The sequence below is a fragment of the Lactuca sativa genome, chromosome 5 (assembly GCF_002870075.4).
Source record: "Lactuca sativa cultivar Salinas chromosome 5, Lsat_Salinas_v11, whole genome shotgun sequence".
NCBI classification, from domain to species: domain Eukaryota; kingdom Viridiplantae; phylum Streptophyta; class Magnoliopsida; order Asterales; family Asteraceae; genus Lactuca; species Lactuca sativa.
The window spans coordinates 228764980-228780417 of NC_056627.2; the positions used below are offsets into that span (position 1 = coordinate 228764980).

The window sequence follows — 15438 nt, forward strand, 5'->3', positions numbered from 1 at the left end:
CTGGGCGTTTGTGTAATGCGGGTTTGTAGTAATTAATCATGCTCAAAAACAATCCAACGTCGCCTGGGACTGACACTATACGCTATGCAATGGTTTCAATGTAATTTCATGTAATTCAAGGAATTAGGAGAACATCGGGTTTTCCTAGGGTTTTCAATACATACAGATTTGAAATGCATACAACTTCAATGAACAAATTTTTTTACAAGTATAGAAACAAACAAGCATACCTATGGATCTTCACAAACGTTTTCAAAAGCTTTTTCTTTTCAGAAAATATCGGATTTTCTGGTGGATTTTCAAACAATACAAGCATTGGATTTCAAACACTACTTATGAACTCACCAAAATTTCATATGTTGACGTTTTTCAAAATACTTGTATTCTCAGGGAACCAGTGAATCAAAGGAAATCATATTCAGTGACGGCTTGCAGTTTATTTATGTACGAATCGAACAATTTAATTTTTGGGAATGTAATGTTTAAACAGTGTATGACATGTAAACGCTACTGGTTGTACTATATTAATGAATGGTGACGAATGTTGTTATGTTTCATATATATTCAATGTTATGGTATTCAATTGAGTCACGACAGCCCCCGGACGTTTCCGCCGTCTGGTTCGGGGGTGTGACATATATGACTAATTATAAGTTGTAAACTTGTAGTTATTTTTTTGGCTTGGTAATTCCCGATAGAGTGACACATTTTTTTACATAGTTGCACAAAAAAATTTAATAATTGCATGATTTTTTTCTGTAGTGGCACAGCAAGTAAAAAAAAAAATTTAAAATCTGAAAATTTTCCACTACGTATGCGAAAATTAGGTGTTGTCAGTGTCACACCGGGCACCTAGCCAGGATCGCCCCTGAGTATGGAGTGAATGCAACTGCAACTATTATTTAGGGGACTAAAACTGACAGTTGCTCAAAGTAAAATAGTAAATGACTAAAAATCATTATTCATAAGTGTTATGTAAATTAATATAAAACCATATACATAATTACTCATCATATTTATGATTTATAAATAGTTTAATTTTTAATATCAACGCAATGGAAGGTCTTAACTTAGCTCTTAAAGCGGCGATTGAAAAAGGAATTTTCAAAGGAATTAAAATACCTCAAAATGGACCATTGATCTCTCATTTATTTTACGCCGATGATGCGTTGTTCGTCGGAGAGTGGTCCCGATCCAATCTTAAAATCCTAGCTCGTATCCTACGATGTTTTTACGCATCTTCAAGGCTCAAAGTCAATTTCTTCAAATCCAAAGTCTTTGGTATTGGGGCATCGAATGTTGAAACCTCAAACTGGGCCAACATCCTTGGATGCAAAGCTGGCTCCTTACCGTTTACTTACCTCGGGGTCCCGGTTGGGGCTAATATGAACTTGGTAAAAAATTGGAAACCAATTATCGACAAGTTTCATTCTAAGCTCTCGTCATGGAAATCAAAAACTTTGTCATGCGGGGGCAGATTAACACTAATCAAATATGTCCTGGGCAATCTTCCCACATACTACCTTTCAATATTAAAAGCCCCAATAATAGTGGTTAATGCACTTGAAAAAAAATCGTTGGAAATTCCTTTTTTTTTTTTTTTTTTTTTTTGGGGGGGGGGGGGGGGGGGAGAGAAAGGAAAAACAAGATTCACCGGGTATCGTGGGAAAAAGTAACAACACCAAAGGAAAATGGTGGATTAGGTGTAGGATCAATACATGGACTTAACGTGGGGCTTATCGTCAAATGGTGGTGGCGTTTGAAAAATGAACCAACATCACTTTGGAGTCAGGTTATAACATGTATTCACTATCATTCTAATAAACCCTATGATTATCTCTCAAAGAAAACTATTACTAGGGTGTGGAAAAATATTGTAGGGACCATGAAAGATATTCAGGGACCTGGACTTAATCTTAATGACATTTTCGGAGAGGAGATAAAATCAGGCGAAAATATTGTGTTCTAGCATGACACTTGGATGAATAATGAGAAACTAAAAATGAAATATCCTTCGCTTTATGATTTAGAATTACGTAAATCGTGATCTGTTGCCTCTCGTATCATAAATACTGGTAAATTTTGGGAATGGAAATCTTGTCCATTAGTTACAGGATTTATCAACAGAATTAGACAGGTTAATACAGAAGATTGCTTCGTGTCAACTACAACCTGATCATGACAAATGGACATGCTTGATAATGCCAAAAGGAAGTTTCACAGTAGAAGCAATCAGAAGGAGACTAGACATAGCTGCACATCACAACACTCTTCCAATCTTCCATTGATCAGTTGATGCAAGGTTATCCCAATAAAGGTGATTTGCTTTGTTTGGAGGGTTGTACAAGGACGCATTCCATCTGCTACAACATTACAATCACGTGGCATGAATATCGACTCGACGCTATGTGAAACTTGTATTTGTGAAGTTGAGTGTGTTGATCATATTCTTATGACATGCTCATATGCAAGACTTATAATGAACAAGATCTTCGAATGGTGTGGATTAAACAAAGAAGAATTCAATGACATTGGTGAACTACTTCATTTTACAGTCTCATGGGGTAGATGTCCTAAAAAAAACGCATTAAACTGCTATGTATTTGTTATAATCTGTTATGGAATCTTTGGAGGATCAGGAATGACAGATTATTTCAAAGAGTATTTACTACAATTTGTAGAGGCACTGAAAACATCAAAGTGTTTGCATATTTATGACTCAAATGCAAGGGCAATGGTCGAATTGGTAATTGGATAGATTGGAATTCATCCCCCTTTTTCCCCATATAATAAACTAAAAACTATGTTTGTTCTTCTTTGTCCTTGCCTAGTCATTGGGCCTTTTTAATATATTTTACGGTTTCTAAAAAAAAATTAACATATATATTTCAAAATAGTAATAAATTCAATCAGAAAACAAACTACCATTTTTAATGTTTTTGTTTAGTGTCATTATTAATAACCGAATGCAAACAACAGCTATAATATATAATTATAACTTGGCCGGGCACATAAAAATTAAAATAGTCTTTTCATCCTTGAAACATCCCCCATTTCCTTCTTCATTTCTCACTGTTTCCGACTTCCGATTCAGCCATGGCTTCCACAGACTCACTCCCTGTGAAAACCGCACAGCAGATGGCCATGGACGGCGACCAACCACCTCCCAACTACATCTTCAACGCCACCACCAATTACTCCAAATTTGGACCTTTGGAAACCTCCCCTCCTTTTGCTCCGGTGCCGATCATTGATATCAGCTGCTTCTTCTCATCTGCCAGAAAAGTTGATCAACAAACCGAACTTGCTAAACTCAGATCAGCACTCTCTACCTGGGGTTGTTTTCAGGTCTACTTTCTTTCCTTATTATCATATTCAAAATACGTAATGTTTCCTAGTTTTACTAATCTTGACAATGACAGGAGAATTAATGGTGGTAGAAATTATTGTGGTTTCTTCAAATTAATGAAATTAAGTAGCTTTTATGTACTGTATCAGGCTGTGAATCATGGTCTTTCAGATTCATATCTAGACAATGTTCGACAAGCGATCAAAAAGTTCTTCGAGCTTCCATTAGAGGAGAAAACAAAATACTTCAGAGAAACTGGTTCTGTTGAAGGCTATGGAAACGACATGACCTACTCCAAAAATCAAGCTCAAGATTGGTGTGATCGTCTTTTCCTTCGGATTCTTCCGGAGGATGAAAGAAAACTCCGCTTCTGGCCTCAAAACCCATCAAATCTTAGGTACATTACATTACATTTCATCAGGACGCATTAATTACTTGTACTCTTGTCATTACGAGTTGTACGTTATGCAGGGAAACCATCGATGAGTATACCAAGAAGATCAAGTTTATATCTATGGTTATATTTGAAGCCATGGCAAAGTCGTTGGATTTAAAGGAGAATAGTTTTTCAAAATTTTTTATGGAAGAAAGGGATGTTCTTCAAGGGAGGTTTATTTTGTACCCACCATGTCCGATGCCTGATAAAGTTTTTGGTCTGAAAGCTCATTCAGATAGATCAGGGATTACTCTTTTGTTGCAAGATCCTGGAGTTGAAGGGCTTCAAGTGTGGAATGATGGAAAATGGTACATGGTTCCTGTTATCCGTGACGCCATTTTTGTTAATCTTGGTGACCAAATGCAGGTAAAAGAGTTGCCAATAATTTAAACTCGTTTGGAATTACCATTAAATGGTTATGTCTAGCTCTAGCTGACATTAGATTTTAATAGTTTACAACGTTTAAATGGTTAAATAAATGCTTTGTTGGTTTGGTTTGGTTTGGTTTGGTTTGGTTTTGTAGATAATGAGTAATGGGATTTTCAAGAGCCCAGTTCATAGGGTGGTGACAAACAAGGAGAAGGGACGAATATCAGTGGCCATGTTTACAGAACCCGAGCCAAACAAAGAGATTAGTCCCGTGGATGTTTTGGTCGATGAGAAGAGACCAAGGGTTTACAAAACCGTGAAAAACTATGCAGTATTTAACCATGAATGCTTTCAGAAAGGCATTGTTGCTCTTGATGCTGTGAAACTGTAATTGTTGCGTCTATTTAGTAGTACTACATAAAGCTCTCATTAGAGTACCTTTCATATTATGTGTTTGAAACTTTGCTAATCAATTTGAAGGAAGGAGCATAGTAACCATATTCAAACTCATCATGAGATGGACTACTTATCATCATTATCATCATCAATCATGTCATAGTAGCAGCAATACATCATCGAATCCCAAATGGAAAATTTGCTAAGTGCCGAAACAAAACATCAAAAATAGACACATGACAAGTTTTAAAGATGCTAAACGACTCCAAAAATAAACAAACACTTGAAGTAATATAACTAAATAAACAGATGACACGACACAACACGATAGGCCTACTCAAAAGGCTAATAGTAAAACAAGAGGGGGAGGGATTATAATTCGTATCCTTACTCAAAGATCTTGAAGAGAAGTCCTCCATGGGTGGCGAAGAATGGAGCAAACACAAGAGACTCAACAGCCATGAGTTTGATGAGGATGTTTAGTGATGGTCCTGATGTGTCCTTTAAAGGATCCCCAACAGTGTCTCCAATCACAGCTGCCTTGTGTGCGTCAGACCCTTTTGGTCCAAGTGACTTTGCATGGTCAGAAACACCCGCCTAACATTAAACAAATCAACACATTATATTATATTTTAATAGTAAAAAACAAATATAGGATGCTTCAATTGTCATACCTCGATATATTTCTTAGCATTGTCCCAAGCACCACCAGTGTTGGATGCAGAGATAGCAATCTGTACACCAGAAACAAGAGATCCAGCAAGAACACCAGAAAGCGTCTCAACACCAAACAAAATCCCAACAATAAGAGGAGTCAACATAACAAGAGCACCAGGTGGAATCATCTCCTTAATAGAAGCATCAGTAGAAATCTTAACACACGTGGCATAATCAGGCTTAGCAGTTCCCTCCATCAACCCAGGAATCTCATTAAACTGTCTCCTAACTTCCTCCACCATCTTAAGCGCAGCCTTCCCGACACTCTTCATAGTCATAGCCGAGAACCAATACGGAAGCATCGCGCCCACGATCAAACCGATGAAAACCTTGGGAGTTAAAACGTCAACGGTTGTGATCTCGGCACGGCTGACAAACGCGCCGAATAGCGCGAGGGAGACTAACGCGGCGGATCCGATTGCGAACCCCTTTCCGATGGCGGCGGTGGTGTTTCCGGCGGCGTCGAGGGCGTCGGTGCGTTCGCGAATGCGGTGGCTCATTCCGGCCATTTCGGCGATTCCACCCGCGTTGTCGGAGATGGGACCGTACGCGTCGATGGCGAGACCAGTGGCGATGGTGCTGAGCATTCCGAGGGCGGCGACTGCGACTCCGTACATGGCGGCAAAGGTGAAGCTCACGAAGATGCTGACGGCGATTGCGAAGATCGGGATGATCACGGATTTGTATCCGAGGGCGAGGCCGAAGATTACGTTTGTGGCGGCTCCGGTACGGCAGGAATCGGCGACGTCTTGCACGGGGCTGAATGGAAACAGGCAAGTTAATCGCAAAGTCGGAATGGAATGAGTAATTACATTCCAATGTTCCATGTTCCATGATCATGTTTGGATAAGAATAAAGTACCTGTAAGCATTGCTAGTGTAGTACTCAGTTACGAATCCGATAATAAGTCCAGCCCATAAACCAACACAGACACACAAGAACAATTGCCTGCATCAAATAACAAAAAATGTAAACTTTCATGAAGAATTAAAAAATTAGTTTTTTGTAATAAAGAAGTAAAAAAAGATGAAATATATACCAGTTCTTGACGACTTTTTGTGTTCCAAAATTGAAGATGGTGAAGCTAGAAGGAAGAGCAACCCAACTAACAAGTGCAACACCAATGGTCATAAGAATAGTTGAAATGATGAGTTGGTTTTTCAAAGTAGGTTCGATTTGCTTCACGGTTTTGACTTCAAAGAAATCAGTGGCAAACAAGGTAGTGATTAAGCATACAAGGATGCCTACAGAGCTCACAATCAGAGGGTACATCATTGCAGTGAACTCATGGTTAATTCCAAATGAGGAAATGGAAGCAACAACAAGGGCTGCACATGAAGACTCTGCATATGACCCAAAAAGATCAGATCCCATTCCAGCTATGTCTCCAACATTGTCACCCACATTGTCAGCAATAACCTGCAACAAATTACCGGAATACCCCTTAAGTTCACCACACAAAAACGTAAAAATAGGTAAACATTACCCATGACAATTTCTGTGAAAAACTTGTTTCATTTTGAAGTAATGTTAAAATTTTCAAAAAAAAAATTCTATGAAGGGCAATTTGGTCTTTTACCATCTTTGTTCAGTATACTTCTAGTCTAACTAAACACTACATTGACAATTTCTGTGAAAAAACGGTGTTCATTTTGAAGTAATGTTAAAATTTTCAATTTTTTTTTTTCTTTGAAGGGCAATTTGGTCTTTTACCATCTTTGTTCAGTATACTTCTAGTCTAAATAAACACTACATTAACAATTTCTGTGAAAAACTTTACTCATTTTGAAGTAATGTTAAAAAACTTGTATTTTTTTTTTCTATGAAGGGCATTTTGGTCATTTTACCATCTTTGGTCAGTATACTTCTAGTCTAACTAAATACTACATTGACAATTTCTGTGAAAAACTTTGTTCATTTTGAAGTAAAGTTAAAAAAAACTTGTATTTTTTTCTATGAAGGGCAATTTGGTCATTTATAGTCTTTGTTCATGATGAGGGTGCAATGACTTTCTCATAAGAGATCGAGAGCACCACTTTTTTGATGGGACAAAAGATTGCAACTTTTGTCTGATTAACATCAACGTCAGTCCAATGCACACCAAACACAGTACAATCAGTACAATTACAGTATCACCTAACCTCATAAAAGTAGATTTAGAAAGTAAAGATTTTACCGCTGGATTTCTAGGGTCATCTTCGGGAATATTTCTTTCAACCTTTCCAACAAGATCAGCTCCGACATCAGCAGCTTTTGTATAAATACCACCACCAACTCTACCAAAAAGAGCCATGGAAGAACCACCAAGTCCATAACCAGTAATAGACTCAAAAAGACCTTCCCAATCATCACCATAATAAATCTTGAAAAGATTAATGGTGATATACAACACAAGAAGACCATTTGCAGCAAGAAGGAACCCCATAACTGCTCCAGATCTGAATGCAACAATGAAAGCCTTCCCAACACCCTTTCTAGCCTCAAGGGTAGTTCTGGCATTTGCATATGTGGCAATTTTCATTCCAAGAAACCCAGAAATCACTGAAGTCACAGCTCCAAGGATGAAGGAGACAGTGCTGAAGACAGCTGTCATTAGAGCAGGTTTGCACATTTTGGTGGTGTCGTATGTGCATACTTTGCTACTTGTGCTGAAACTCTCAACAGATCCCAGAAATACAAAGATTAGAACAGCAAAAATCACCATGAAAATACCAACATATTGGTATTCAGTCATTAGAAAGGAGGTTGCTCCTGCAATATCAAAAAAAAAAATTAAGTAGAAAGTTGAAACAATCAAAATAAACTAAAAATGTAGAAACTCAAACTTGAAGGACTACAAATGCAATAAATGAAACTTTAACACTAAATTTGGTGTAGTATATGATGTTGGGTTGGAGTAAATTTACACCAAAAATGATGTTAACAACAAAAATGGTAAAAATGGTGTTGGGTTGGAGATGCCTTAATTAGCATATAATTATCGAAATACAGTAAATTTTGTTATTGTTTTATTGATAAAAGAGAGGTTAAAGTTAATGTAAATGATAATTCGTAACAACAAGAAAATGTATCATAGCTGAGAAAAAAACAATGCAGTTATTAATATATTCGATTTTAACATTGTGTGAATTTTTAACTTTATATGAGCTGGTCATGTCAGTAAAAGACAATGGAATGGCAACTGTTTTGTTTTCTTTATAAAAATTACATACATTTTTGGGTATATCTTGTTTTATTCTATAAGTACAAATGAAGAATAAAACTGTGGTTCTGGCTCCTGATAAACCATTTTCTGTTTTAAAAATCAACTAGATCTAAAAACAACATCAGATGCAATCGCATTTGAATCACAAAGATGCCTTAAATTTAAAGATCCCACGAATCATTTTAATTCAGATAAGAATATGCCACCGACAACCAACAATATCCCACCGACTGTGGAGAAATCACATTTCTCAAGATTTATACGATGTTGAAAGTTGCAGAAGATCAATGAAATGAAATTAATATCAAATCGGTTGTAATGTTTTTTTAATATTGGAAATTTAAGTATGAAAACTTGCATCTAACTCTACATACACGTGTAAATAAAGAATCATATGTATCCCATCGATTCAACAACCACCGCTATAACAATAGTGAAATTTAATAATAGTATTTAAGTAATGGAAAAGGTAGATCTCAATATGGACCAAAAGTTCCCACCAAACAGCATCATTCTTCGAAGAAAATTCAACCATAGTTGCAATTATAAAATTAAGTAGACTAGGTAAACTTCGAAATTGTAAATCAGAAATTAAAATATGAAACTTGAGAAATAGAACCACTCGAGCTCAAACAGCAATTCACGAACGAGATAATAGAATAAGTAAAATAAAAGAAGGAAGAACGGATAGGAAGAGAATATTCCAAATACGCAATAAAAAATCATGACCACAAATTCTCAGATTTCAATTCTCAAAATATTTTTCAACTAAAAATCATGTAACATTTACCAATTCAAACTAAATTTTACCTTCGGAAATAGCGGTCTGAATTTCAGCGCATTTCTGAACAACGGTGTGGTCGTTGATTCCTTCTTCTTCCTCAATCAACGCTTCCGTGTAGCCGTTCTTGTCGTCGGCGGAGGGTTTCTCCAGCGAGAGTTTGACTTGGGAGACTAGATACCATTGGAAGAGAGAGAAGATAATTCCGACAACTGCGCAGATTGGGATAATGATTTCAGTGCCGAGATCTGAGAGAATTGTGGACGTCCCCATGACTTTTGTGTCGGAGGACGGCAGCGATTGGCCAAAATAACAAGATCAGAGAGAGAAATCGAAAGAATTGAAGGAGAAAGAGAGATTCGGCCTTTAAATCTCTCTCAGATTTTATGGGTGGCGAATGCCGCTTCGACCTCGAAATGATAAATAGTGAGGGGATTTGAAAGATGAGAGACCAGTGGGCGGGTGTAGAGTTGATGAGTTGATTTTACCAGAGCAATATTTGCTAAACACAGAATTCTGATTCATTGACAACTTGTATTTTACGCAATTAAAGACACATATTTTCTAGAGTTTAGTAATTTAAGCTCTACAAAACAGGCTGACGCTAGTTGTTGTAGTTGTGGTGCACCATAAAATAATTATTGTCTATTTTTAAATTATATTTACCTATTTCTTTAAATAAATAAAAATTTTATTTTATGTTTTATATATTCTGATTTTCCGGATTTGTAAAAAATATTTTTAGTGTAATCATTCAATACGGACATGGATATCTTAACAAAACAATATTTTGATAATATTACTATTTTATAATATTACTAAGTGTGAAACCCGTGTATTACATAGATTTTTTTAAAAATAAAAATTTAATATGAATATATAAACATTAAATATTTTATAAAATAATGTTTTTCAATAACAAAATGTAATATTTTGGAGCATTTATGAAAAAAAATCAAATTGTTTGGAGCATTTATGAGAATTTATTATCAAATTAATAGAATGATAACTTTACATATATATAATCCATTAAAATTTTTTGGAAATTTATTTTAAAAAAATTGAAATTCCCAAAAAATGACAAGTGGAAAATAACAATTTTAAAAATCCTAGAAAATGACATGTGTCAAAATGAATGAAAAGAAGACAAGTGGCAAAAGTATTTTCATTTATTAAAGAGGATTTAGTGTGGCAACCCACGACGTCGTTTTATACTGATTAACTTATAGAAATGGTCCTAATGATTTAGTGAAATAGTAAAAATTTGCATTTTGAATCTAATTTTCTAAACACACCCACTACTTATTCATTTTTTTATATATGTGGTAGGGGTGAAAACTTTCGATCCAATACGTAACCCGATACTGACTAAACCCGAAAATAAATGGGTTTGAGTTGAAATGTTTAACCCGCCATCCTGTTTATTTTATGTGTTGGGTTGGGTTATCTGTTTGGGTTAGCGGATCAACCCGTCAACCCATATATATATATATATATATATATATATATATATATATATATATATATATATATATATATATATATATATATATATATATATATATATATATATATATATGAGAAAAGTGAATATACCCTTAAAGGTATGTAAACTTAGATACCCAAACTCACTATATTACATCGTTTTGTATCATATATACACATTGTAATTGTCTAATGTTCTTCTAATTCAACTTCTAACTTAATTTAATTACAAGATTTTTATAAATTTTATATTTATCTTCATTTTACATAATTTTCATTTTTAACTATAGTATATATAGCCTAGTAGGTGTTCGACATAAAGATGTGATCTAAGAGAAAAATAATAGTGAAATTTCGAAAATCCTGAAAGTAAAACAAGTTAGTGGTTAAAGTTTAAGAACATTAAAATAAATATATCACACAAAACGACGTATTATTTTGAGTTTGGGTACCTAAACTTATATACCCTTAAGGGTATATTCACTTATATATATATATATATATATATATATATATATATATATATATATATATATATATATATATATATATATATATATATAGATCGTTTCCGGTGATTACTCTTTTTTCGGTGAGAACTCGTAAGAACACCTTAATAAATTGAAAAAAAATACAAATCAAAAAATCAAACATAGTACTACATTGGAGAATAAAAAATTAGGAAAAAAATTGAATCATGGATCATAAAAATGATCCATGCTTCAGTTTTAATGATCCAAATTTTTTTTCTAATTTTTATTCTCTCTGATGTAGTACTATGCTCAATAGAGAATCATTATTAACCGATTAACCAATCTAAAACGTGGAAATTTAAAGCGATCAACGGCAAAATGAAGGTTATAGACTTTTACAATTGACGCACATACACCAGATTATAACAAAATTCACTTCCTTTTTTAGTTTAATTTTTTTAGGACATGTTTTTATCGAAAAAAAAAACGAATATACCAGTGTTCATGATTTTTCGTCCTCTTTCCATAGATATCTATATTGATATACAAAAATGTTTTTTCAAAAAACCCCACTTTATTTTTTTGTTTTTTGAAAACACACATACTCAAGAGTCACGAACGAAGAACAAAAACCACCACTGGCTGGCGGCCGCTCCTCACGTCCTCACCCTGTCACCCACTTATCATTGATTCGTTGGTCGCCTACTATCCCATCTGTCATCGACTCATTACTGACTTTAATTAATTTATGTTGAAAAAAACATCATTTTTTGAAAATGTGTTGTTTATTTATTAAACGAGTTATGCGGGTTGGGTTCGACTCACTAACCTATGAACCCGCGAACCCATATACTTAAACGAGTTATATGGGTTGGGTTGTGGTGATGTTTCCAACCCGCCAACCCATATATTATATAGGATTGAGTTGAGTTTATATTTTTGACCATGTAACACCCATAAAAGATCATGTCTAATTTAAACTTTTTCAAAACATTAAAACAGTTAACATTTACAAAATTCATTTTCAAAATAATAACCATCAGAGTATCCCAGTATCAAATCATGAAATCATAATGATATGAAGAGTGGTACGATCATGCCTTCGCTTTCCGCGGTCACCAGAAGTATCTGAAACAATAGTCGATAGATGTAAGCTCGAAGGCTTAGTGAGTTACCTCCAAAATACCAACCTCATAACCATAATCATATCATATAAACAAACACAGAACAATATGCATAATGGGCCGTCATCCTTGATTGGGCCGTCAGCCTTGACTGGACTGCCTCGCATGCCTTCAGTCTATCTGGACCGTTCTCAGAGCCTCCAGCACGTTTGGTCCGCCTCGCAGGGCCTTCAGCCTATCCGAACCGCTCGTCGGGCCTTCGGTCTGACTATCATACCCTACTGGGTCTGTAGTCTATCCGGACCGCCCTGGCCTTCAGCACAAAGCAGGACCGCCTCAACCCAAACCCCCAATCAATCAAACATGTGCACATACATATCATACGCTAGCATATATAATAGTCAACCGATCTAACAGATCAAATAGCATAGCAACATCCTATAACCAGGATACCGACCTAACCGGTCAGTAATATAGCATTATCCTATATACCAGGATACCGACCTAACCAAGTCACTAAGCATGAGCATATCACCATCCTAACTACCAGAATGTAAATCAATAAACATATCATGCAATAATTCGGATACAATTCCATAAAGGGTCGGCCTTGGTGCCTTAGACCCTATCGATATGGTGAGGAGAACTCACCTCGCAACTGTCGATTCGAAAGATAAGCCCAACCTCTCGGATCACCGACACGAACTCCACCACCTATAATTACCATAAAATCCTTTTTCATAAATTTCCAATTACAAAAGTACCCCCCCCCCCCCCCCGAGGTCAACTGGTCAATCCCTGGTCAATGCTAAAGCCAACAGTCAAGGTCAACAGTCCATGTTGACCCGACTCGTCAAGTGCAGTTTACCGACTCGTCGAGTCCTTCCTGAACTCGAGATGTCATGAAATCCTTGGTTGACTCGTCGAATTTCCTCACAATTCGTCGAGTTCACGTGTATCAAAGGGTTGGGGAAAAACTCTAACTGACTCGCCGAGTCATGCGACTGACTCGCCGAGCCCAAGTCAATCTTCATCAGACTCGCCGATTTGTTCATCCAACTCGTCGAGTACATGACTATCTTCATATGACTCGCCGATTCAACCTTGCGACTCGCTGAGTCCTTTCAATCCTTCAACCATATAGATGCTTTTTAAGTCATACAAAGGCTCCATATTGTAGATCTAAGCTCATAAGGCATGATTATCACGTAAAGTTGCAAACTTTACGTGCATGCAAAGCTTTCAAGCTCTAAAATGACAAAACCAAGTTTACAATGAGGTCTAACACTTGAGGGGAGGTCCATACTTGTCAAAGTTGGCAACTTTATGGCCTTAGAGACCAATGAAAGTTCAGATCTGAAGTTTGCAACTTCAGATCTTAGCTCCAACACCCGAATAGCTTCCTAATAAACATCCAAAAGGGATCTAAGAAGAAATGAGCCATAAAACAATTGAATACCTTCAAAAGAGTACTCACAGAAGTAGTTATCTGATTCCCTACAAACTCCTTGCTTCAGCTTACTTGTTTTCCTCAAGTGTTTTCCCACCAAAATCCTTCTTTAAGCTTATCACACCAATAAAGCACACACACATAAAGTTAGGGTGTGAGATGACAAGGGACTGTAGAGGGGAGGCTAAGGAGGCCAAATGATCCTTTAAATAGGGTGAAAAACCCCAGAAATTAGGGTTTCATCCTCCAGCTCCTGCTCATCAAGTCTCTCCTCGGACTCGGTGAGTAGGTCACTTAAACACGTGGACCAACCCGCTGCTACTCGATGAGTCAAGGCAACCGACTCGTCGAGTAGACCTTGAATTCAAAGAGATCTTATAACAAAATCAATACCTGAGAATCGGAGGGTTAAAATTCTCCCCCACTTGAACTAGACTTCGTCCTCGAAGTCTGCCGCGGTGAACATCTCTGGATAGTGCTCCCGCATGTCTACCTCCGGCTCCCACATCCACACGGACCCTCTTCGGTGCTCCCACTGTACCTTTACCAAAGGTATCTCCTTGTTCCGCAGAATCTTTATATTCCTTTCCAATATGGCCACAGGCCTCTCCACATAATTCAGGTGCTCGTTGACCTGAATATCATCCAATGACACCACTGCCTCCTGATCCATAATGCAATTTCGCAACTGCGAGACATGGAAAGTGCTGTGAATCCAACTAAGCTCCTCTGATAGCTCTAGCCTATACGCCACCTTGCCAACCCTGGCGATGATCCTAAACGACCCAATGTAATGGGGATCCAATTTCCCTCCTCTTCCTGAAGCGGATCACACCCTTCCAGGGTGAGACCTTCAGGAGTACCATGTCACCCACCTGGAACTCTTAACTTAGACCGACGCCTGTCGGCGTAACTCTTCTGCCGACTCTGAACGGTCTGCAATCGCTGCCTAATCTGCTGAATCTTCTCAGTAGTCTGCAAGACTACTTCCGTCTGCCCCATCACCCTGTGTCCCACTTCACCCCAACAAATCGGGGTGCGGCATCTCCGTCCATACAACAGCTCGAAGGGCGGGGCGCCAATGTTGGAATGATAATTGTTGTTGTAGGCGAACTATGCAAGCGGTTGGTGGGAATCCCGGCTCCCACCGAAATCAATGACACATGCCCTCACATTTCCTCGAGGGTCTAAATGGTCCGCTCGCTCTGGCCGTCAATCTGCGGATGGAATGTTGTGCTAAAATGCAACCGCGTGCCCAGTTCCTCGTGGAACTTCTGCCAAAAACGGGAGGTAAACCTAACATCTCGGTCGGAGACAATGGGGATGGGAACCCCATGGCGAGACATGATCTCACGAACGAACATGTCGGCCAACTTCTCGGCCGACTAACTCTCCCGAATAGCCAAGAAATGGGCACTCTTGGTCAATCGATCCACGATGACCCATATAGCATCAAATACATTCACCGTTCTCAGCAACTTGGTAATGAAATCCATCATGATTTGTTCCCATTTCCACATGGGAATCTTTAGAGGCTGCAGCTTACCATGCGGCCTTTGATGTTCGGCCTTGACCATCCTACAGGTCAAGCACCTCTCGACATACCAAGCGATTTCTCGCTTCATACATGGCCACCAGTAACTCAAACTCAGG

At 37.4% G+C, this 15438-nt stretch overlaps 2 protein-coding genes across 2 annotated transcripts; one reads left to right on the forward strand and one right to left on the reverse strand.

The window, feature by feature from the left end:
- The first annotated feature begins 3008 nt into the window (after nt 1-3008).
- On the forward strand, nt 3009-4664 carry LOC111881874 (2-oxoglutarate-dependent dioxygenase 11). The gene is made up of 4 exons (XM_023878258.2): nt 3009-3348; nt 3499-3746; nt 3821-4151; nt 4309-4664. The coding sequence occupies exons 1-4, from the start codon at nt 3097-3099 to the stop codon at nt 4543-4545; spliced, it is 1068 nt and encodes a 355-aa protein (XP_023734026.1). The 5' UTR covers nt 3009-3096; the 3' UTR covers nt 4546-4664.
- Nucleotides 4653-9679, reverse strand: LOC111881873 (pyrophosphate-energized vacuolar membrane proton pump). Its single transcript, XM_023878257.2, has 6 exons — nt 9283-9679; nt 7444-8018; nt 6307-6686; nt 6129-6215; nt 5225-6026; nt 4653-5147 (listed from the first exon to the last, which is right to left on the reverse strand). Exons 1-6 carry the CDS (start codon nt 9524-9526, stop codon nt 4938-4940), a joined length of 2298 nt encoding a protein of 765 aa, XP_023734025.1. The 5' UTR covers nt 9527-9679; the 3' UTR covers nt 4653-4937.
- Between the last annotated feature and the right edge of the window lie 5759 nt (nt 9680-15438).